At 40.6% G+C, this 23,565-nt stretch overlaps 1 protein-coding gene and 1 pseudogene across 1 annotated transcript; both read left to right on the top strand.

The window, feature by feature from the left end:
• The first annotated feature begins 653 nt into the window (after positions 1–653).
• Positions 654–1,479, top strand: LOC145493024 (uncharacterized). The gene is made up of 3 exons (XM_081472431.1): positions 654–885; positions 992–1,112; positions 1,401–1,479. Exons 1-3 carry the CDS (start codon positions 738–740, stop codon positions 1,441–1,443), a joined length of 312 nt encoding a protein of 103 aa, XP_081328557.1. The 5' UTR covers positions 654–737; the 3' UTR covers positions 1,444–1,479.
• A 6,491-nt stretch (positions 1,480–7,970) lies between these two features.
• LOC145493018 (uncharacterized) lies at positions 7,971–13,054 on the top strand (annotated as a pseudogene).
• Positions 13,055–23,565: the final 10,511 nt, after the last annotated feature.

Here is a 23,565-nt window from a genome sequence, read left to right as displayed (position 1 = left end):
ACTATGGCTCAGTTTGCCAACAAGAATTCCGTCAACGAAAGTACGTCCGCCACAATGTCCACAGTAGATAGCTCGAAACTAACAGTCGACACTACAATAGAGGTCTATAAATACGGCCACTCAAAGAAATCTGGCTGCAGAAATACCCTTTTCGTGATGTCAGACTTTCACCGAGATTTGTGTACTCTAAAAAAAGATCTCAGAAAAGAATATGGATTGGCAACTGATGCCAGAAGGAACCAAATCGGCGATTTCAATATTGAAATTGGTGTCGTCTGTTCTGAGAAAACGTACATGGCCAACGCGCAGACGGATTGGGAAAATTTAAGGACCCGTTTTTACAGTGGCGCAGGGCAATATTGTCTCACTGGTGAGTAACAATGCTATGTAAATTATTAATAAGGTGGTCACCGGTTAAAAAAGTTGTTTAAGTAGAAAATGTCTCATTGTCGTTAACATACCCCAGGATAATACAAGTTCTCCTCTCCAATAAGTTTTTCATCGGTAACCTGGTAGAGAAGGCTAACTCAATTACGGCCTTTGCCATTTTCGCCAAATATCTACTTTAGATTCTTTAAAATAATCTTGGCGAAAGGGTAAAGGTTAAGCAATTTCCTAGTATTAAAATGGCTCAGGGATCTAAATTTTGTTCATCTATTACCATAGTTCGCCTTCATGAAATACAATACAGTAGAGTTAAGGGTGTTTCATCGACGAGCGCGAAGATAAAAAAGAAAATGATAAGGGGACCTTACAAGCGGGATGAGCGTGTTGTACAAGACAAAGACCTTCTCCTGAAACTGAGAAATTACACTGGTACTGTTGAGGAATTCAAATATCAAAGAGGAGAAGACCAAGAAAAACTTCTGGAGAAGTTTAAGCAGGGTGAGAAGACTATTTTCTAAGATCTTAACTGATCACTTCTAACTTTTCTTTAGCCCGCACAAAAAGTGACCACAGTAATTTACTATCAGTGTACGTCCGTTTGCAGATGTTAAAGTCCACTATCCAGGATCTCGCGCAGTTACGGAACTACACATCGTGTGTGGAAAATGCGGAGTAACTAGGGCTGTCAAGAGACTGAGATATCATCAGCACTTCAGGAACCGTAGGTATAATGTTGGAAAATTACATTAATGACATCAATCACACAAATGCATGACCCATGTATTTTAAGACAAGATTATAATTCACTGAATTTCTTTATTGTGTGTACGACCCGCGAGAACATATTCTAGCAAATGTTAACATCAAGTTAAAAGATGTGGGAACGGGTGGAGTGAGGGTGGTCCGTCTTGCATAAGAAGTAAATATTCAATTTAGTAGCAGACCTTGGTTCCTTGATTACATGTTTATGCCCTTACAGTGCTAATTCCTGTTTTCCACTTGCTCCTAAACAGATCACTGGAAGAGCTGCAAGGTTGTGAAAAGTTGCGATATTAGGGACATATTCTCAAGCATGCAAAACTGCAAAGTAAGAACTACGCCGAGTCCTCATAATCTCGAATGAGTTTGAAGAAAAAAATGTACTTCCGTTTTACTGTAATTGTCAACTGCAGTTCGTAAACACTTGAAATAAAGGCCAAACTGATTAAATATGCTGTTTGATTCCTTTTTTGTCTACAAAGCGAAGATATAGAAGAGTCTGAATTTACCAGCCATTCTGAGGATGGACATACTGAATACGAGAGTGATGAGAGTGATGGATTAGTGTAAGTTCGTTTCAGTCTGAGTACTTGTGGTTACGCTTTTTAATTTTTTCAAGTCATGTTTCAAAGAGCACGTTTCTAGAGAAACTGCCGATTGATTACTTTCTCAATTAAGTGAATTGCCCTAATATATGTAACTATAAACTCTATCTCTGCCCTATAGATGCTTGGAAGAGCTAGATCCAGTCGTGGTGGCTCTGCAACAAGAGATCCAAAGTGGCAATCTTCCACGCCATCACATCTTTTACAAAGTTCTTCGAAGTGCCCTCGAGTTTGCGCAGAAATCATCAGATGCGAGAAAACAATTCACACACGACAAAGATGTGACCTTGTTCGCTGAAACTCTTGCATTTCATGGCCAGGACAAAGTTATGAATCTGTTACGTGGTGCCCGGTTTCATGGTCAGCAGAAAGGTGAGACATTTGACTTCAACTGGGGAAACTGGAATCTTCCGTTTGTCCCTTCTAAATCAACAAGAAGCAAGGACAAGGCTGGTTATACCACCAAGGACGGTATAATAAAAAACCTTTTAATTTCCTATCTATTATTTGCTCAGTTAGAGGAAAGTGGAGTTCACCCCTTGATTGACCAACCACATCTTCATGTGATTCCAGTCTGTTTAGCCACCGATGGTATGAGTATTAAGCCGGGTCTCCAGTTTGATACAAGTGTAAAAGAGTTGGTTGGCCTTCTCTTCCCAGTTGACTTGGAGTACGTTAAAGCAACCCCATCTCCTGATCCTGGAACTTTGAAGGTCTCCTTTGTAACTGAGGTCAACTGTGAAATTATCACTTCATTGGACAATAATTTGTCACTTCCTGTTGGCCTGGAGTTTACGGGAAAACGCGTCTCCGGCGAAGACGTAGCGGAAAGAATAATGAAGCGTGTTGCTCAGTTGTAACTTTGTCTTAGATGCTTAATGAGACATACAACAACCACCATGAACGCAATTGATACTTCTGGAGAATGCTGCAGAAACCGATGTGAAGGTAGGTTGATAGACAATAAATGATAAGATTCCAGCCCTCTTTTTGTAATGCTACCCTGACAAAAACCTGCTTACTGAAAACTCTACAGTTTAATTAACAAAAGGTCTCGTGTGTTAAAGCAACCTTCCGAGTGGATAAAAGTACTAACAGCAACTTGATCACAAAACAGCCAAAAAAAGGCAATTAATTTAAACACTGAAAAAGTTAGTTTCTGTTTTAATTAGCATTCATTACTTTCAGCTTGTCTTTAGAGTGGCACAGTCTGCCAGCCTTGCAGCGATTTGGGACATCAAAGTAGTGACACTACACTTCGAGCATGCCGATCTTGCTTGGAATCAGGTATTAAATGCGTGAAGCTTTTGGTTCTTCTTTGGACAGCTGATTGTGAAGAAAGCAACAAACAGGCAATGGAGCAGATCGCTAAGCTTTCCACTGAAGAAACTGAAGACGAGATCAAGGAGCAGGTGAAGTTCCTAAAACCAATCCCAGAAGCAGTTCATCTCGGAAAATGCCTCAAGTCTTCCTTTGCCAATTGGTTTCTGTTCCTTCATGGCGAGAGATTTAATCTCCGAATCTCCGCGTGCTGTATAACGATGAAGATGATGACATCAGACGTCAGATGCGTAAAGAAGTCACACTCAGTGCGGTAAGAAATCGGGACCGAGTGTCGGTAGAATCCATGCGTCTCATTGCAAAGCCATCAGTGAGAGATGTCATCCGTAAGGTACCACTCCTTGTGCAGACTATCATCCCAGAGACCTTTCGCCTTTATAAAGGAAACTCCAAAGGTGTGATTGAGAATTCTACTGGTGTCTGTGTTGGTGATCATGGTAGTTTGTTTATCACCGACAACAAAAAATCTAAACTATTTCTGGCCCGCCTCCACTACCCAGTTGATGTGACCGAGGTTTCAAAGTCACTGAAACATCCCAATGATGTAGCATATAGCAGTGGCATCGTTTTTGTTGCAGATACAGGCAACGAACGAGTGGCGTACAAAGCAATTGGGTCATCGGTGTTTATGGATCCCAACAAGATGAAGGTAGTCGACCTACGTGCTCAGTTAGATGCGCGTCATAGCCAAGTTAACGCCTGTGCTAAAAAGAAAGATCTTGTAAAGGCAATGACGACATGAGTTCAGGACCAAAGAAAAGGAATCAAGTATTCAACATCTGATCTGAATAAGCTTCTATTGGATAAAGAGATCAAGAAACCATTAGCAATTGTTGCTGCTGCAACAGACTTGCTTATGGTGTCCGACAGCCATTCCCAGTCCGTCTTCCAGGTAAGCATCAGCAACAATGGCGCATTTCTGCAAGGCACTGTCAGTTTGGTCTTAAAGCTTCCTGAAACGGCAAACCCTTTTGGACTGGCGTTTGATGGAAGCAGCGTATATGTTGCTAACTCGAGCAGGGATGGTGGAATCACAAAGTTCAATCTGGCAACGTCTGAAAGCTTGCTTATAGTTAAAAGTGGTACGCCAAATTGCCATGCTGTCCACGGGGTGGATGTTTCAACCGACGGAAACATTGTCTTCACAGACCGGGGATCGCGTTTGGTGCGAAGTTTTTTGCCAAGAACCTCAGAAATTCGAGTGCTTGCTGGATCTGGTGCAAATAAGTCAAGTGATGGATCCAGCTTAGCAGCATCTTTTTCTCAACCAACAGCATTATGCATCGAAGGGAAAACCATGTATGTCGCAGATACAGCGGTAGGAGCTATTAAAGTAATCATTCCAACGAATTCCCTGTGTAAATTCCTCGAGCTACTTGATTCGTTATCCAAAATGTTCGGAGTTCATTTGCGCGGAGTTCAAGCAGAATACAACACTATCGACGACGCCATTTCCTCGTTGAGTGAATTGAGTTCGGCAGTTGATGTTTGGGTAGATGAGATTCACGAGAAAATGGGACGAAAAGCAGCGACTCAAGGACCTCAAGGAACAATATCATCAAAGAGTAAACGTAGCGTTGAAATTCTCAGAGATTCATTATGTTCATTGAGAGATTTTCTGAAAGAGGTCAACTCTGAGTTCGACAGCTTTCTCAAACTGGTCGCCACCTTGACACTTGTTGTGGAAAACTTTTTCAGCCAAATGCGCTCTAGAAACGACACGCCGACTGCCTTGGAGTTTGCATATCTATTTGCGCCCACCATTCGCGAGTCATTGAAGAAACTCACTGATAGTGGCTTTGTCTACTACACGTCCCCACATTCTTATTATGAAGTACCAGATGAGATGAAACTCCCATTTCGAGACCTGCCATCCTTGTCTGTTCCATCATCAGTAGAAATGGCAAAAGATGATCAGAAGTTAATGAGAGACTGGAGGGACAGCTTTGGTAAACCAGTTCGTCAAGTAACCGTTCGGAACCAGAGTACCAAAGACAATGTCGGCACTCTTCCATTGTTTGCATACTCAACACCAGATCCTGAACCAAGGCCTTTAGATTTCTCCGCCACTGATGACCTCGCCGCATCTGTTGCTTCTAGGAACACAGAGACGCAGCCTGAACCTCATACTGTAGCAAACATTTTATTCAAAGCCAATAGTGTGTTGATAGTGAAACGTGATCACATTCGTGGAACTTTCAACAAAGGGCCCTTCCTTGTTGGAACTGTTGAAGCTGACATAAGCGACGAGGAACAAACTAACTTTTGTGATGTTCAGTTATTTGTTCCCTCATTTGAAGATTGTCTTCTTTTTACATTGGACGGAAAAGCACTAATTCACCGAAATGCTATAGCAGGCAAAGTGGACGCAGGACATTTTCAAAGAGGAGACAACTTTGTCAAACTGACAGAGATGTCGTACGAGACATTTCTTAGACATCAAAATGAAGTGGACGATTTTCTGCAAGACAAAGGAAGTTGCGAGGAGACCAGCGACCTTGACTCCGAAGATGAAAGCCAAGCAGACGTGGTTTTTGGCAGAATGTCCTTGTGTACATCATCTGGAAGGAGTGTCACTCGCCCAGACCGTTTGGACCTCTGACTAGAACTTTTCATATAATAGCGTAGACGGCCCCAAAATATACACAATTATTACTCCATTGCTGTTGTGTCTTCCGTGACTTCAGCTAATGTTTTAATATTCTCTACACTACTATCATGTCAAATTTGATACAAGGCATTCAGTCTTAACTGGTAGTGTCTCATCGATTCGTTATTTATTGGGGTCATTACTAGTCTAGCCATGGATCGAGGTTGAATAAACTGCACCTACAAAAACTGAAAGTCACTCTGGTCTCGATTTTCAAATTATCTTATTATTATTATTTTTTTGTTTGGCAAAATATGGCTAGAACAGACGACTTCTTCAGTCAAACTTTGATTGATTTTTGTTCTCCTGATGTTTGTCTTCGTATTGTCAGTTTTTTAATAGACAAAAGTATTATGATATATTATGCACGTGTATAATTTCCGACAGGCGACATAAGAACCTTGCGAAATGCCGACATAGCCGCTCGTGAAATTCAGACAGGGGACATGGGCACCCCCCCCCCCCCCTAACAGGGCCTCATTCCAGACAGTACAGTGGCATCGGAAACAGTTCACGGTTTGAAATCTAAATCACGAAATCGAGCAACCAAGCCACCATACGAGAAAGTGTGTCTGCTCTGATCTCTGCAAATTTCCATTTTTCATTTCCACTCCTAAAATCACAGAAGAAATAAGCCAAACCCATTTTCAACGTAAGTATGAACGTTGGCAGCTCAGATTTCTAAGGAAAATTGTTAATATTTTTCATGACAGCACGCAGGCGCTTTTCCGTTGTTAATAAAGTTTTACCCAAGAAAAACCGTGAAAGTTTATACCCAGCAAGGACATACACTTGATACCAAGTGACCGTGCTTTGGCAGTCTGGTCTTTGATGATGCTGGTATAAAACTGGCAAAAGCCTTTGTGTTGTTTCGTTGCCCGCTCGCTATCACGTACGTTTGTAATATTTAACTCATACAAAATGCAGTCGGCAATGCGACAAGTGCTTCCTGATGAATTAACATAATTTCAACTGCTATTTCCTGCTTACTCTTTAGTTTGAAATTTAACCAGAAATAGACTGGAACTTTGTTAAAACATGAGTAATGCGCCCACTCAACTCTTCCTCTGACTCCAAATGTGGACGACCTATTTCTTATTTGAAATTGTGAGAACAAGCGGTTAATTACCGACTCCATGAGGATCTAGTAACATTATCGCTGTTCATGGAACATAGTAGATTGACAGTTTTCTCGCCTTTCCCGCTTTTCGACCGATGGTATTTTACTTCATTCAGGTGAAGTAGAGATGAAAAATTTACAGAGATCAAGGCAGGCTCACTTTCTTGGCGCGTCTCCACCAGACTCTAACACGCCGGATCGCTTCGCTCTTTGTTGGTCGCGCGTTTGACTCAAAGGTGAGCCTGCTCGCAGGCTATGGAGAAAAGTGCGTTAGATCGAGAGTTTGCGGGATAAATAATTGTAAGAACACTCACAATCGATTGTTGAATAGAGACTCTGCGCCGGCAGATCGAAGTGAACAGTTGAAGGAGCGAAGTGAAGTAGTCTCTTCCAGGCGTTCAGTTAGTTGGAGCGCATTGCGAAAAACGGCGCGCGAAAAAATAAAAGAAAAAGCGCGGCGAGATGAAGCGAAAGAACGTGTTCTTTCGCTTCCTCTCGTCACGCTTTTTTTTTATTTTTTCGCGCGCTGTTTCTCGCGGTGAGTCCAAACTAACTGAGCGCCTGGAAGAGGTTAGTCGTGAAGGGGAAAAACGAGCATCAAAATTGAGGCAAATAATGAAATGGCCCTTCCCCCCCTCCCAGTATCCAGCTGAGCAATCAACAGAGAGGTCTCACCCCGCAGTGACGACCCAAAGTGCACAGACAAGATATTTGGCGCTACGGACAGTTCCAGTGTTTCTGAAGAAGGACTTGCTGGACAAAGCTTCAACTAACTGAAAACTTATTTCAATGCTGATGTAGCCTCTGAGCTTGGACTTTAAGGACATCCCCAAATTAAAGCGTAACTGTGAATGTTCTAGTGGGCAGATTGAAACCTTCGAAACTATCCCAGTTGAGGTCAAGTTAGAAAGTTTGGATGGGAATTTTGAAAACTAAGATAATGGCCTTCACAGCAGAACGTGTTAAAGGTCACAGGAAACATGAAAGTTATGTGCATTAGGGCAGGTACGTTGAGAAGACTCTCAAGTACTTGGATGGATATCAAGATATCAAGTGGCACTTCCGTGGAAGGTGATCGAACGTTCTTAACCTGCCAGACAATCATGGCATGGCACTACGCAGATTGTGAAACACGGAGGAACGTTTACTGAACAATCCAGAGATCGCACCAACCTACTCAGAAAACATCACTCAATATTTGGAGAGCGGCTACATTCGCAAGATCGACCCAACCGAAGAAAAGCCCGCAAGGAGATGATTCTCACGATTAATAAGACTGGACAGAGCTGCGACAAAGGCTCACATCGTATTTGACGCCTCTGCGAAGTTTGAAGGAATCGCCCTCAATGACGTCAGTTATCAATGACGGGTGCTGCAAAGAGATCTGAATGGTGTTTTACTCCGATTCAGAAGACACCCTGTTGCAGGCATCTGTGACATCGCTGAAATATTTATGTGAGAATTGAAGCTGCAATAAAGACCGATCAGGTCAACAGTTTTTATGGAGGTCCTTGGATCAGCAGAGAGAACCAGAAGAATAGGAGTTCAATCGAGTCGTTTTTAGGATTAACTCGTCGTCTTTCCGAGCACAGTTCGTAATTCTTCTCCCAAACACATGCCGAGTAACACAAAGATGAGCTGCCCTTAGCTGCAGAAACTGTGTCAAAGTCAACATATACGGATGACAGATGGACTTGATGTTGGACGACGATCACGGTATTGAGTTGTACAAGCAGTTAGATGAGCAGGTCAGAAATGCACGCTCGTAAATGGTTGTCCAATTCACCCTAGGTTCTAGAGAAGATACCAATCGTGGACAGAGCATCAGAGGTGGACATATGCATCAACAAGGATCCTCTACCAACAGTGAAGACACTGAGAATCACGTGGCTTCCAGAAGAAGACACGTGCAAGTTCAAACCAAATCCGCTCGAAGAAAACTTTTAGCTCACTAAAGGGAATTTCCTGAAGAGAACCCCCTCACTATTTGACCCAGTTGGTTTTTTGGCACCATTTACCATTCGAGTCAAAGTTATGATGCAGGAGATGTGGATGGCAGGATTTGAATGGCATGAGCTATGCCCGAGAGAGTTGTTCCACAAGTCTCAAGAATGGTTCTGTGAGTTGGAAGAATTACCGGCGATTAAAGTTCCCAGATGTTTACGATTTGGCCCAGAAGAAGTTGTGCTGTCAGAAACCTTACACACCTTTGTAGACTCATCGCAAGATGCATATGGTGCTGTTGTTTATTTGAGGGTTGCATACGAGAGTGGATCAGTATCAAGTCAACTAGTTGCAGCCAAGACAAGAGTTACACCACTCGCGGCTTAGAACTGATGGCAGCAATCCTGGGACTAAGGATGACCGAGTCAGTACCACAGTTTTCAGTAATGCATTGGGTAAAGCAGTCTTATGGTCCGATAGTATGAATTTCCAGTGGTAGATAAAAGGAAGAAGTTGGAAATTTATACGTTTCGTAGCAAACCGAGGGGGAGAAATTCAAAGTTTGATGAATCTGAAGCAGTAGCGTTTCATGCCAACCAATGAGAATCCTGCTGACTACAGGCTTCTGGATCATTTCTGGTCGTGAAGAAATTCGGGAATGGAAGAAGGAGTGCAACGAATGCCAAATAAGAAAGGCTAAAGCTGCTAAACAAGTTATGACCCATCTAGCGATCTTCCACAGATTGGACTTCGATTCTCCTTGAGAGAGCTCCCATAGACTACTGTGAATTATGGTGAGCCATTCATCACTATCCATAGCCTGCGTAGCAAGCATTTCCGTGGGGTTTGGAAGCAAAGAAAGACCGAGGAACGGGATTTTCGGTGTTTTGCCTGCGCGGAAAATGGGGCGAGAGCCAAAAAAAAGAAAGAGGGGGTGGGAGAGGGGAAGGAAGGAAACGCTTGCAGACAAGCCCCTGGATTTTGAGAACCTCCGTTCGCCAGCGAACGGGGCTCGTGATTGGCTGGGCTAGTCTAATATTATTGACATGTGTCGCTCAAAGGTATTTTAATACCTTTGAATGCCAGACAAAAGGGGAAGACGCGTTCGAAGCTTTTTTACAAAACGCTGTAACTTTTCTCGGTGAACGAGGATTTAGTCGTCAGCTTCGACAGTACGGTAGAAATCCTGTAGTGCAATACCGACGCTTTGGTTTTTCGAAGCCTGCACATCATTGCAGAAGCAAGCACGACACAATTTGCAGCTGTTCCTTTAATTTTAACATCACTTTCTTAAATGCCACATGCGCCAAGGACAAGATAATAAACCACGGGACAGAAGATTCGCACTACTGCGTGGGACAACCTAGTGATTTCGTCTGGCCATGGGGAAGATTATCTTTATTCAGATACTGGTGAAGATTATCGTTATTTTCCCTCTCAGATGTTTGAAGTCTCTCCTGCCCAAATTCCAAAGTTTTCCGAGAAGACCTTCCGTTGTTTGTTTTTGCTACAGGCGATAACACTCGAACCGATTTGCGGATCTGGCGTTTCAAGCAAACGCTTCTTTACTGGAGTTGCCTTTGTGGGAGTCGACTTGCTAATTTCACCTTGTATCGATTCCTGGACGAATGAATAGAGTGATCAAAGATTTCGAATCTTGCGAGCACAAGGATTACTAACGCAACTTGAATACTTCTCACATTTTAACTTTCTGGCAGATTTGTGCTAAAACTTCACTCTTGCAGTCTTTCCTTTTAGACGGATTGAGTAGAAATATAGCTTGATTATAAATTACCAAATTTCATTCATCGAGATTTCTCCGTTCCCACCGTGCGCTCGTTGTTTCAGACATATTTTGACAAGTTAAAGTTTATTTTGGTTCAAAGTTCACTTCCGCTACGGAAAGCCGAAGATTTTATTGGTTAATTTATGACAGCCGATGACAGCACGAAATCTCAGTGTGCGCACTCAGGCATGGAAGGTCAAGTGGGCGGTTTTCAAAATCCAGGGGTTTGTCTGCAAGCGTTTCCTTCCTTCCCCTCCCCCTCCCCCCTCTTTTACTCGCTCCATTTTTCGCGCTGTAATTCTTTGCTCCCGAACCACCCAGAAACGCTTGCTACGCAGGCTACACTATCCAGGGAAGAAGGACACGTCGGAAACAAAGCGTTACTTGTGTAACTATGCACTTGACACGGACTCGTTCTTGAATGCTTTCTACAGAATGTTCACTCAGAGGGGGTTTCCAAGAGAAATGTTATCTGACAATGGAGGAACCTTCTTTGGAAGTAACAAGGACGTACGCAATTTAGTCAGAGAGCTTGACCAAGAAATAATCCAAATCGACTGCAATCCAATGAATCAGTAATCCCTCGCGTCATTTTGGAGGAGCCCACGAGACTATGATCAAGGCTGCAATGCGAGCAGATACACAATCCTGGGCAATGCGGACATCACAGATGAAGAGTTAATGACGGCATTTACTGGAGCGGAGGCACTTCTAAACTCAAAGACCACTGCGTTATTAATAAGCTAATCCTAAAGATGACGTACCAGTAACGCCGAATCATTTCCTCTTTGATTCGGTCGGAGGACAGTTAGCACCAGAATCAATAGACGAGACCATATTCAACCCGAATAAAGGTGGAGAAGAGTCCAGGAACTGGTTAGACATTTCTGGCATCGTTGGATTCGGGGGTGGTTACCCGCTCTCAACGTCAGAAGAAGTGGTGAACTGTTGAGCGAGACATTCAAGTTGGTGACGTTTTGTTAGTCATGACGTCGCCCAAGACACCACGAGGACACTGGCCTCTTGCTCGAATCGTCGAAGTTTACCCAGGTAAAGATGAACACGTGAAGGTCACCAAAGTTCAAGTGGGAAAAGACCTATTACCAAGTTATGCCAGCTTGAACTGTCATGAATTTGCTCAGAGATGATGATGATGATGATGAATATGAATATGAATATGAACATGAAGACGAAGACGGAGACTTACAGATAAGAGATTTAAGTTTAACTGTTTCACTTATAAGGACCAAATATCGAATATCGAGCTAGAGGACACATGGACTATCGTAGAAGTCAAGGCATGGTAATTTGGACTCTCGTAGATTCGTAGTCAAGGCATCGTTTTACTAAAATAAATGTTTATTTGGTAAATATTTGATACCCCTTTAATGGCTGGGATAGCTTTGAGAATTATCACAATTGAAAGACCAGACTTCAAGAAAAGTAACTGGATAATGAAAACCCAACCCTTACACATTTTTGAAAGTGAAGTTCGAGAGCGAGCGCAAACAATTTAGCGCAAATTTTGGTTTTTTAATATAATCCACCCCGTCTCCCTGTTTTTGAGCTAAAAATAAACATTTCTAACACTTGTCACTCACTTTTTGCAGGTCTTTCTTCAGATCCTTTGCTGTGCTTTATATCCTGTAAGTAAATCAAGAGCTAGCTCAATCAGACATCAAAAGTTCAACTATTTCAATAAGTGTGTATTGCCGGGTGCTAATCAAATTTGCTTGTTAAAATGCTGCGATGTTTCCCCTTAATAACCGGATAACAACAAAATCGAGAGGTAAGCAATCTGATAGTGAACACTGAAGACTTAAAGGCAATGCGTGATATCAAATTTCAAGTTCTGTCTTGTTCAGAGCTGGGAAATGGGAACTTGTGATAAATCAAAAATCTTCGGAAATAGAGCTTCAACACACCGTACGTGCATGGAAGAAAACTTACTGTCTCACTTGAATAAGACAATAAAGAAAAAGAAAATGTATTTAATACTTGAAATTATTATATGGCTGTGTCTCACAAGAACTGGGAACTACCGAATTCACGAATTTGATTGGCTGAAATCGATATTGACCGCGGTCTAGATTTTCCCATCTAGACCGGTTTCATTTTGCGTTGAAAAAGTAGCAAACTAAAATACAAAAATGTTCACCATTTTCTTTTATTTTCTTCTCAATCATTTATGGAAGTGCCAAAAAGCCTGATGACAAGAAAAAAGTAAAGAGGACGAGCAAATTTCGGTAGATTTAGGTTAAGCTCATCGCCGTTCGCAAGCAAACTGTCAGCAAACCAGTTACATTAAACGAATTAAAGTTTTCTTCTTTGCCATGTAATAAACATCTTATTAACAGAGCTAAGTCGGTCTGTATGGGAGAATCTTGACCGAGGTCCTGAGTACAGACCTCACTACGTTCGGTCTGTACACACGACCTCGTCAAGATTCTCCCACACAGACCTCCAGCTCGGTTAATAAGAGCTAAATATTACAGCTATGGTATAATTCTGACTGAAAAGAGTAAACGTGATCAGTGTCATTTCCCATATCCCCTAAAATGAGGCGGCGTGTGACCTAGCCTTCTAACTAATCTAAATCTTCCAAATTTTAAATTCAAATAAACCTTACATACAGGACAATAATACCGATGTAAGACCCTTGGAGTTCAGCTTTAGTTTGGCGTTAGAAATGCCCATGCCTGCTGCAAAGAAGTCTCTCTTTGTTGAAACGTTGACTATGAAAAAACACCGAGCCCAACAGGAAAAACATACCGCACTAGTCGACCAGGAGTTTGACCTGGCAGCAATATAAAGGTTTTATTTTTTTTCTCAAGCACCTCAGCGGGCCGGAAAACTAAATCCTCGAATTTGATTGGCTTATCATACGCACGTGACCGGTCCAGCTTTTTACGATACGGCCCACGGGCCGGATTTTTTTCCCGCTGCCTAAATTTCGCTCCTAAAAGTTAGCGGTAATCGTCAATCTTTTGTCTTTTTTACACATCCATCGACGATTAGTCAACGCAAGTTTATCTCTGTTCACTTTATAATGGCAAGGAAAGTCACTGTAAGTAAATTCAATTGAGTGTTTTGAAGTTGTGAGTGTTTGCTTGATTGTTTGTAGCTTGGCGCTGTAATGGTTCGTAATCCTGTGTTTCTCTCGCCGTAAAATTCGAGTCAATTTCAGTCGAGTTTATCTCTCTAATCGTTGCTGTATTTAGAAGAATTTCTGTGGAATAAACTTAACGAATTTCCTCGCTTTCTGCTATTCAATTTACGGTAGAAAAGTGACGAAATTATTTTAAAAGCAACGACTGACAGAAATTGCTTTTGTAGTAAAACTTCAAACTTCGCACGAAATTTCACCCGCAAAAACAATTTTGGAGAACTTAACTGGTGAAATAAATGCAACTAACACAAAGTGTTCGAAAAAAAATCTGTTTTTTAATACATCTTTCTTTGTCTACTATCTGAGTTACCCGCTCGTTGCTAAGATTTTTCACAAATCGTTAGTGGACGGCGCGCAAGCCGATTCAATGACAAGAGTTGCGTAAGCAAACCCATTTGTAATCTGTAAAACCAATTTACTGCAGGAAAAAAAAATAAACATGTTATTTGCCGGCTTACGGTCGGTCCGTATGGTGAAAAACTGTGACCTCGGTCACAGTTTTTCACCATACGGACCTCCCAGCCGGCAAATAACATATATGTATATTATAGATAAGATCTGAAACTGATCTTCAGCTTGAGTTTATGTATTTTAATACGATCGCTGTCGTCCGAGTTAAATTGTCTGTGTGCGTGCCGAAATTTGTTTTCTTTTGATTTTTCTTTGTTATATTTTTAGAGATCTTAGCAATAAACTGACTACGCTCAGGATGGAAAACATTGATGAAGTCACCATACCACAAGGAATACCCCGCGTTTCGTCGGATTATCAAAGTTAAGCCCTGTTCGGCGGGGGTTAGTACTTAAGAGCTTCTGCCTGAGAGACCGGGGCGGACTTGGAAATGAAGGTTGGCCGATTTCGCTTAAAATTGGTACACAAAGTCGTTATGTGGACTTATGTAATGTGCCAAAGTTTCAGCTTCAACGACGTTCTTTTAGTCGAGTTCTGGATATCAGTCTCTCAGGGGTCCCCACAGGCTGATTTTCAGTGCAATTCTGGCCACTTTTCAATCTCTCTTTTAGCAACGTACAATTAATTTCAGACAAAAACAAAACCATGTTTGCAATGCCTTATTCTTAGGCTTCTATGGGTAGAAACATTAGCTCGTGGGAATTTTTCGGTAGCCTGTGGCTGTTATCACAACTTGGTCCTATTTGAAGCATATGGGAAGCAACCGGAAATGGCCTTTTTTAAGACCGCATAGTTTCCATGCCCATGTTTTATACCCTGAAGTCTTAGTATCCCTGCAAAGTTCAGCTCTTAGCTTAGTAATATCAAGAAAAAAATACTAAGGTTGAGGCCTTTTTACTAAGAAAAAACTTACGAGAAGATGACTAACCAGGCCACCTCCGGTTAAAGTTTCAACAAAGCGTGTCTGTAAAAATCAGTCATTTAATTTCGATTAATACCTTTTTTTCTATTAAGTCATGAATTAGAGACTCTGAAGTTAATTGTAACCAAAAAGAGTTACCGCTGATCAGAAATTTTCATGTGATTTTTCTTTCGGACCGATCAGATTTTGGTCCAGCAACGGTTATAAATTTTGTGGAAGAAGTCTTGAAAATTACGGATAATGTTCGAGTCGCTGTGGAAAAAAAATATGTACATATACCTAACAGTCCATCTCTCGCCGGCTAATCACAATGCACCTTTACATCTTTTTTGGTCCAAACTGCAATATTAAGTTTATCTTTAACATTCAACTCGTTCAACGAAACAAGTCTGTGGCCCAGAGTACTATGAGGCGCTAATTAAATCAGGTATAAGCCGCGAAGCTTTGTGGTCCCATTTCGTACCATAACCAGTATAACCCACCTGTCTGGGACTCCTTTTCTGAAGAGAAACAACTTATCAGTCACTCTAAACGCAATCACAACGGTAAATTTCGAATATAATTAGAGCTAATTGTCTAATACAAAATGCAGTCTCACTATTCCAAGTCTATATGCAAAGTGTCTGGATAAATTCGCTTACTATAAACACTTACCTGGCTTCAGGTTTACAGGCATACCCCTTTCTTATAATCCCTTAAAAGTGAAGCAGCATTAAAAACCTTAGCCCCAGCGATAAATTGGTCATGAGTGTATTGTTGCGAGTAATGAAAATGCAGGTTGATTCATACCGTACGTGGCGAGGTCATGACACGCCAACTTATCTGTAGTTTGCTAGCTATGATTGCCTTGGAATTCACTTTTTTCTCGTCTAGATTCGTCTCCTTGATACTGCAGAGAATGATTAGGTATATAACTTGCATGAGAACCTGAAGTACGAATGAATATGTTACAGAATATTTATTCATACCCAGTCCCCCAGTGCAAACGGCCTTGGTATTATAAATTGAGGACGTCCAAGATGGTCTGTCTGTTTCCCCCCCCCCCCCCCCCAAAGTTGCTGAATGTCTGACCAAATTGCCAGAAAATTACTCATTGGCACACTTTCCCCATCTCTATCAAGATTTTCCATTTGTTGCGTTTTCAGTCAGCACAGATCCAGACTAAATCGGTGTACTGCATATATCCAAAGATAGGACAAAGGAGGAGTGGATTTTCCTTCAAAGACTACTGCTAATGGCACCCCTAGCTGTAGAATTGCTGGCCCTTAACCCTGATTTCCATAATAAGTGATAATGCCCAGGACGACCAGTATGCTTACTGTAGGTGATATGGTAAGTCGTCACAAGGTCAAGTGCCTCATACCTGCTGGAGCTTAAACTGATTATTTCTCTTCTTCCCTGGACAGGATGATAATCACCGGCTCCCACTTATACATCTGGGTGGAGAGAGGCATTGTGAACGAAAATTGCCTTTTCTCAAGACGACATGGCAACGCCCTAGTAACCAGCAACGCTCGATCCGGAGTCCAGCCCGCTAACCAATAGGCAGCGACCGTGCTATGCGCTAGGCAGTTGCTTTTGTATAGAATCCGAATGCGTTACTATGCTACATGCTTACTTAGTCTGTCGTAAATTGATAAAATGCAACCGGGAAATGAATATATGGCCAGCACTTGCATATCTTGCTGGCTGGATTGTTTATTTACAAGAAAAGAAACTATCTGCGATCAATTAATTAAACTTATTAAATCTATTCAGTCTGTAAGTAAATTTGTTTCATTTGAGTGTGCTTAAAAGGCGGAGGAGTAAAAGTCTGGCTATTACAATTTAGTCCCCTGCAAAACTAAAAACATGTGTATACGGTGTCTTTTTGCGGGGCATGAGATAACAAGACATCAGAGCCTGCTGTGACTCTCCCATTAGCGTGGTTAGATCGAGATGTTACCCACCTACTGGTCAAATTAGAGTGGGCACTGGTGGTAATAAACTGGCCGCGTCTCACAGAGTTGACAACTTCCCTGAATGAAAGTTAAAGTATGAATTGAAGAAGATTGTGATTTGCCCACGTCACCGTAGAAAATTCACCTGTTTGCGTGACCAAATCGCGCCATATCAACATCCTTTTTTCCATCAAGGAGAAAGCAGAAATTGAAGAAACCGAAAAAGGTTACCGCTAACGTTTCAGATAGCATATTTGAGGAGCTCGGCATTGTAATACCTATTGCATGCCATAAGTATCCTAGGGTAGAGTGACTGCATGCATGTTCATCAGACATAAATTTATTTTGCACGTTCAAAGAGTTTTTTTTACACGCTTTAATGTCTTAATTCGTTCCACTGGTTCAAGGACCGTTGTTCCATCATCATCTGCCCACACATTTGAACAAAATATCTCTAACTTAAATTGTCTACCCACACACAATTCAATTGCTAACATTTTCGACGCCATATTGGATGTTGTTTCACTTGAAGAGTCGAAAGGGCTTGGAGATGAATTAAGTAGTTTCACATGCCCAATATTAAATAACAGAGGATGACGCTTCGCGTGTCATGCGAAAAAAATGTGATCTCCGGGCCCTCTATTGTATTACGAGGCTTACTTATTTACAGTCTCTATCGTAACGATGGTATTCGTATTTAGAATCGATACCAAAGGGGAGCAAAGATCGAAGCTTGAAGGAAAGCACCTCTGGGTGTATCACACTTAAGTCCGAAATTTCAGCACCACTAGTCACACGAGGTATTTGTGATCTTCTAGCAGGGGGAAGGAGGAAAAAACTCACGGCTTAAAATTCTAATAATAGTGAATAGTCACCTATGAAGGCACGTGACATCAGAATCTCATAAATTCCAAAACATCCGTCGTATTGAATCCACTAGTCCGAATTCATGACTATTCCATGAAGTCAAAATATCGTTTTTGCCAATTATAGCAAACTTAAAAGAGAAGAGAAAGGGTACTACAGGAATGAAAAGGTGCAAAAAACTATGTTTGTCCCAAGAAACTTGAAAACGTCAATAAAAAACAGAGAATTAGATTAGAAAACTCAAACTTAGAGTAATTATGCCTGACAAAGCAAAGTTGTCATGGAAACAAGGCAGAGTCCCATAAATAAGGCTTTTGGTGTGTATTTTTTGCTCAGCTTTTCCCACCTAACTTATAAACTCAGTAAACAGCTTGTTTCATTGTATTTTGATTACTTTTCTTGTTATCAACGTATGAAGTTCCCCCCTCACCTTCCAGTCACCTGGGCACAGGGTACAAATTTAGTTTCAAATCCGTCAGTAGGAAAATTAATTTCCAGTTGATGGTTTTGAAATATATATTTTCTTTAAATAATTTACTTTGGGATAATTGATTGGTTGTTAATTGTGCGGCTGGTGTCTAAAAATCCCTCCTAAGAAGGAATTTAGACTTTGACAAGAAGTACGTAGTAGGTAATTTCTCTTAAAGTGTTTCCTAGTGAAAAAGCCTCAACCTTAGTATTTTTTTCTTGATATTACTAAACCAAGAGCTGAACTTTGCAGCGATACTAAGACTTTACGGTGTAAAACATGGGCATGGAAATTATGCGATCTGAAAAAACAGGCCATTTCCGGTTGCTTCCCATATGCTTCAAATAGGACCAAGTTGTGATAACAGCCACAGGCTATCAAAAAATTCCCGTGAGCTAATGTTTTCACCCATAGAAGCCTAAGGATAGGGCATTAGAAATATGGTTTTGGGTTTGTCTGAAATTAATTGTACGTTGCAAAAAAAGAGATTGAAAAGTGGCCAAAATTACACTGAAAATCAGCCTCTGGGGACCCCAGAGGGGCTGATATCCAGAACTCGGCTAAAAAATGGTCGTTGAAGCTGAAACTTGGGCATATTACATAAGTCCACATAACGACTTTGTGTACAAATTTTAAGCGAAATCGGTCAACCTTCATTTCCAAGTCTGCCCCGGTCTCTCAGGCAAAAGCTCTTAAGTTGATGACCCAGTAATGTAAAATGAATCCTTTCATTTAACTTGTGTCGTTGTATACAGCATATATAATAGGGCAGCCAATAGTACCACCATTAATAGTACAGAATGGCACCCGGACAAACTAAAGCTAACTCTTAAAAAGTCAGATATCTACAAAGTGACATTTAGACTGCTTAACCTTGAACAGCAGAGAGAAAGTAACTCCCCGCTGATTATGAAAGTTGATGTTTTCATTGATGAGGGAGATGTCATGCTTGTTCAGTTCACAAGTTCCTTTGCCGTCCTTCTTAGATGAAATCTTGTAGTTTGTAGAGGTACACCAGGCGTCTCTCATACATTGTTGGCCACACGATAACAAACTGGGAGAATCAAACCGTTTCACAGGGTGTCGCTTAAGCTGTGAGAAAAGAGTACTGGAGTCTACGTCTTCTTCGTATATGTAATCGCATGGGGCTGAGCAAAATTAAGGATTAATATCAGCAACTTGTGAAAACACAAGTGATATCAATCCTTAATTTTACAAGGACCCGTTGCGACTACTTGTTAATGAAATAGAGGGGAAAATTACTGAATTTCTGAATGCGCTCTTGAGTAATCAGTCATAGGAAAATTATTTTTGCACCAAGATACCAGGACATTGACAACCAGGCCTGCCAACAAACTTTCAACTTTGAAAATATAAAGTCAGTGCTTTTTCAAATAAAGTTAAAACGTTCAAACCGCTTTCAGATCACTCAGAATCTGATTCCTCGATGGAGATACGCTTGTATCCTCTCCATATACCACTCTTCTGAATGGCATCATTCCCGGCGATGTTCAAGGTGGTGGTTCAACTCTCTCTCTTTTTGCAGACTTTAACACTATAATCTACATAATTACTTAACAGTCAATTTTCAGGGAGGTTTAATCAACTGCTGCCTCAATGGTGGTTCTTGTCTGTGGCTCGGCGATAAAAAAAACACAAACATTTAAATGTTAATTCTTTCGTTGTTTCAAATTATCTTATTTAATACCTTATAAAAGAAAAAAAAATTGTTAAACTGCCCGGTGACATTTTAATTTTGCAAATATGTCAAGTACAACGTTAACGCAAGTTGCCATTAATATTCCTAAAATATAGAGTTTTAGTGTTAATAACAGCTGTCATTGCAGAAAACTTTTGTGCCTTTTTTTTCCTTATTTTCACATTAATGTACGAAAGGGATAATGACAGAAATTAAACAAACTCACGCGAAAAGAAAAGACATTTGGGAGCGATGTCGCTAGTGACATCGAGTTGTTAGCAGTTTTCTCTTGATGAAAAGACAGACTTCCCAGGTTTTGAACAAAGAGTTCGGAAAAAGTAGCAGTGGCATTTTAATATATTTCGAGTCAGTACCTGCTTTGCTTTCGTGTTTACTCATTATTTCCTTCCTTCCTTAGTTACTTACTCTTTCCCTTCACGAGCACGTTTGAAACACTCTGCTCATCAAGGCACTCTGTATTGCCGTTGGTGATATTTTATAAGCTTTAATCTGTAGCCGTTAATATGCACCTTAGCTATAGTTCACGTGAGTTTTTTTTAAATTTCCCCAGAGTTTTTAAAATTGATGATACGTGATGAGTAGACGCGCAGGTGAATGATATTTAAGTTGTGTTAAATTCTCATAAACCTTTAACGGCCCACGAAATAAAACGCGAAAGCAAACTCCTCGCCAAAACGAAATTATTTAACTAATAAACCTTATAAACCGCGTATTTGCAAAAAACCCTTGGCTGTTTCAGCGATGGTTGACTTTCACAAGTTTTATTTCGCGTGTCGTTTCGAGCGTGCTCGGTATGTTTCAGTAACAATTGCTATACTAATTTACATATTTTAATAGTCAGTTTCTCTTCGCCGAGCTTTGGGTTACTTATTACATTAAAATACTACCCAGTTTCTTATCTTTTTTTCGTGCATAATGAACGAAAATATACTATATCTTCTGCCACAAACTAAAGGTATGGTAATTTGAAAAAAAAAACAAAAACAAACAAAAACAAAAAACAAAAAAATGAAAAAAGAAATAATTTTTGGATCTGTGTCCACAGCGTTTTATTCAGGGATGTGTGATGAACTATTGATTCCAGTGGAAACGTAAGGTTGATCTGCTGTTTTGTTAGACAGGTGACGGGGATCACGACTACATTTGAATGCGATAATTTTCATAAGTCTTAGTCTCTCATTGTCGTTCTGAGATTCCATGCAATCGAAAAATACCTCAAACATCCCAGACAAAATTAACAAAATAAAAGCGCTGAGAATAACAAAGAGAAGGTCGATAACAACGAAACAGGTTCTATCCAAGATTGGCAGACACTTGCCTATTTTTTTTATTTATTCGACTTATGGCAAAGAAAATATGATCACTGACTCTGTTTCAAATATCATTCAACGAAATGGGCTGCTCTAACCGATAACAAAAAGATATATAAGTGTACATTTTGGTGTTATTTAAGCCGGCGAACGGATCTGGGTATACAAAATCCGGTTCTTTCGCCTAGAACGAACCCACGAAAATGTGTGAAAGTGAGAAAATTTAACATAAAGACAACCGATAACAAAGACGTCTGGACCATAGCTAGGTCTTACAAAGTCAGGTATTTATAAAGGTACATATAAAGTGTCATTTTAACTGTTTGAATTTAAACCTGAATTACCTTGAGCAGCATTGAGAAAGTAACTCCCTGTTGATCATGAAAGTTGGCCTTTTCGTTGATGAGGGAAATGTCGTGCTTGTTCAGTTCACAAGTTCCTTTGCCGTCCTTCATGGATGACATCTTGTAGTTTGTAGAAGTACACCAAGCGTATCTCATACATTGTTGGCCGCACGATAACAAACTGGGAGAACCAAACCGTTTGACAACGTATCCCTTAAGCTGCTTATTTTCGTGGGTTGCGAAGTATGATGACCGAGAAAACGTAGCACCTTCTTCGGCAGAGAAAACGAACGTAGTTTGAAAGAGAAAAAATAATAATACTATTTCACCCGCCATTACCGATCGGACTCGTAGGAAACTTGGAGGTTTTAATGAAATGTTGATCCCTTTTATCTAAAGGTGGTGTTTCTTTATTCGGGCCTGCATTGTTCATAAATGTGCGACATGATTCGCTAATTTCATTCGGTAATCAAGAGGGGCGTGCGGAGTTGAAACATTACAGCCGTTGTTTCAGATGTATTCCGTAAATTCTTACCAGTCTCCTCTCAAGCTGCAACGTTTTTACCTGCGTGAGATTTGTTTCTGTGTTTTTGAGAAAAAGAGTTTTTAACTTACTGGGAGAAATGCTTCTCAATAATAGCAGCTGTTATTGTTTGAGGCTAGGGGCATTGTTTCTGTTGCGACAGTTCTATTGTTCCCTCAAGTGTATCGAGCCATTCATTTGAGACTTTGCCAGAACTCCTAACTAACCTATCAAGAGTGGCGCTATACGGTGACATTTAAAATGACTTTTCAGTTGGCACTAAAAGTGGCTCTTAAACTAACACTTAAATAGGCTCTAACGGTTTCACTTAATTAAAGTAGCAGTACAGTAAAAATGGTTCATATTAAAATAAGTCATTATTAATTTCATCACCCGATCTAGCTTCACATCTGTCTCCAGTCCAAAGCGGTTGGTAAACGCATAAAAAAGTTTGCTTTTCCTTGTCAGGCAATCAAGAACCTCCGCCGTCCATTGAAAAAGCTGGTGATCAGACATCCCGGAATAATAACAAAAACTAATTTACGTAAAATACAGAAAAAATTAATGAAATCCGTGAAAATAGTTGAGGGAAGCTTGCAATGGTCAGTACTTCAGTTTCTCAATTGGATTGGCTTTAATTATCTCTTCTAACAAGAGTCTGTTCGTTTGGTGAGAAAAATACCATCATGCATTGCTAGACTAGTTCAAATCTAAAATTACCTTTAACTAGTTACCTTAAGCATCATCGAGAAACAGATTTCTTGCTGATCGTGAAACTCTGCGTTTTCGTCGACGAGGAAGATGTCGTGCTTGTTCAGGTCACAAGTTCCTTTGCCGTCCTTTTTGGATGACATTTTGTAGTTTGTAGAAGTACACCAAGCGTTTCGCATACTTTGTTGGCCGCACGATAACAAACTGGGAGAATCAAACCGTTTGACAACGCATCCCTTAATATATTTAGATAGATTACACAGATTTATTTGATTTGATCGGAAGAAACAAACGCCGGAAAAGATTATACCTTTCGGTGTCTTTTTGTTTGTTTGTTTGTTTTGTTTTGTTTTGTTTTGTTGTTTTTGTTGTTGTTTTTTTTTTTTTGTCTTCTTTCATTTTATTAAGTCCGCATCACCTCAATCAATCAATCAATCAATCAATCAACTTTATTTAGAGAGGGTGACACATGACAGTATAAACTGATAAACTAGTGGCCCTCTGTGCTAAATATCTATATGCAATTATAAAACAGGAAAATCGAGATCAAAGTGGGCGACTTTTGGCACAATAGAGCCGTCCGTTTA

Source organism: Orbicella franksi, chromosome 7, assembly GCF_964199315.1.
Source record: "Orbicella franksi chromosome 7, jaOrbFran1.1, whole genome shotgun sequence".
Lineage (NCBI taxonomy): Eukaryota > Metazoa > Cnidaria > Anthozoa > Scleractinia > Merulinidae > Orbicella > Orbicella franksi.
This window is presented reverse-complemented; position numbering and strand designations above follow the sequence as displayed.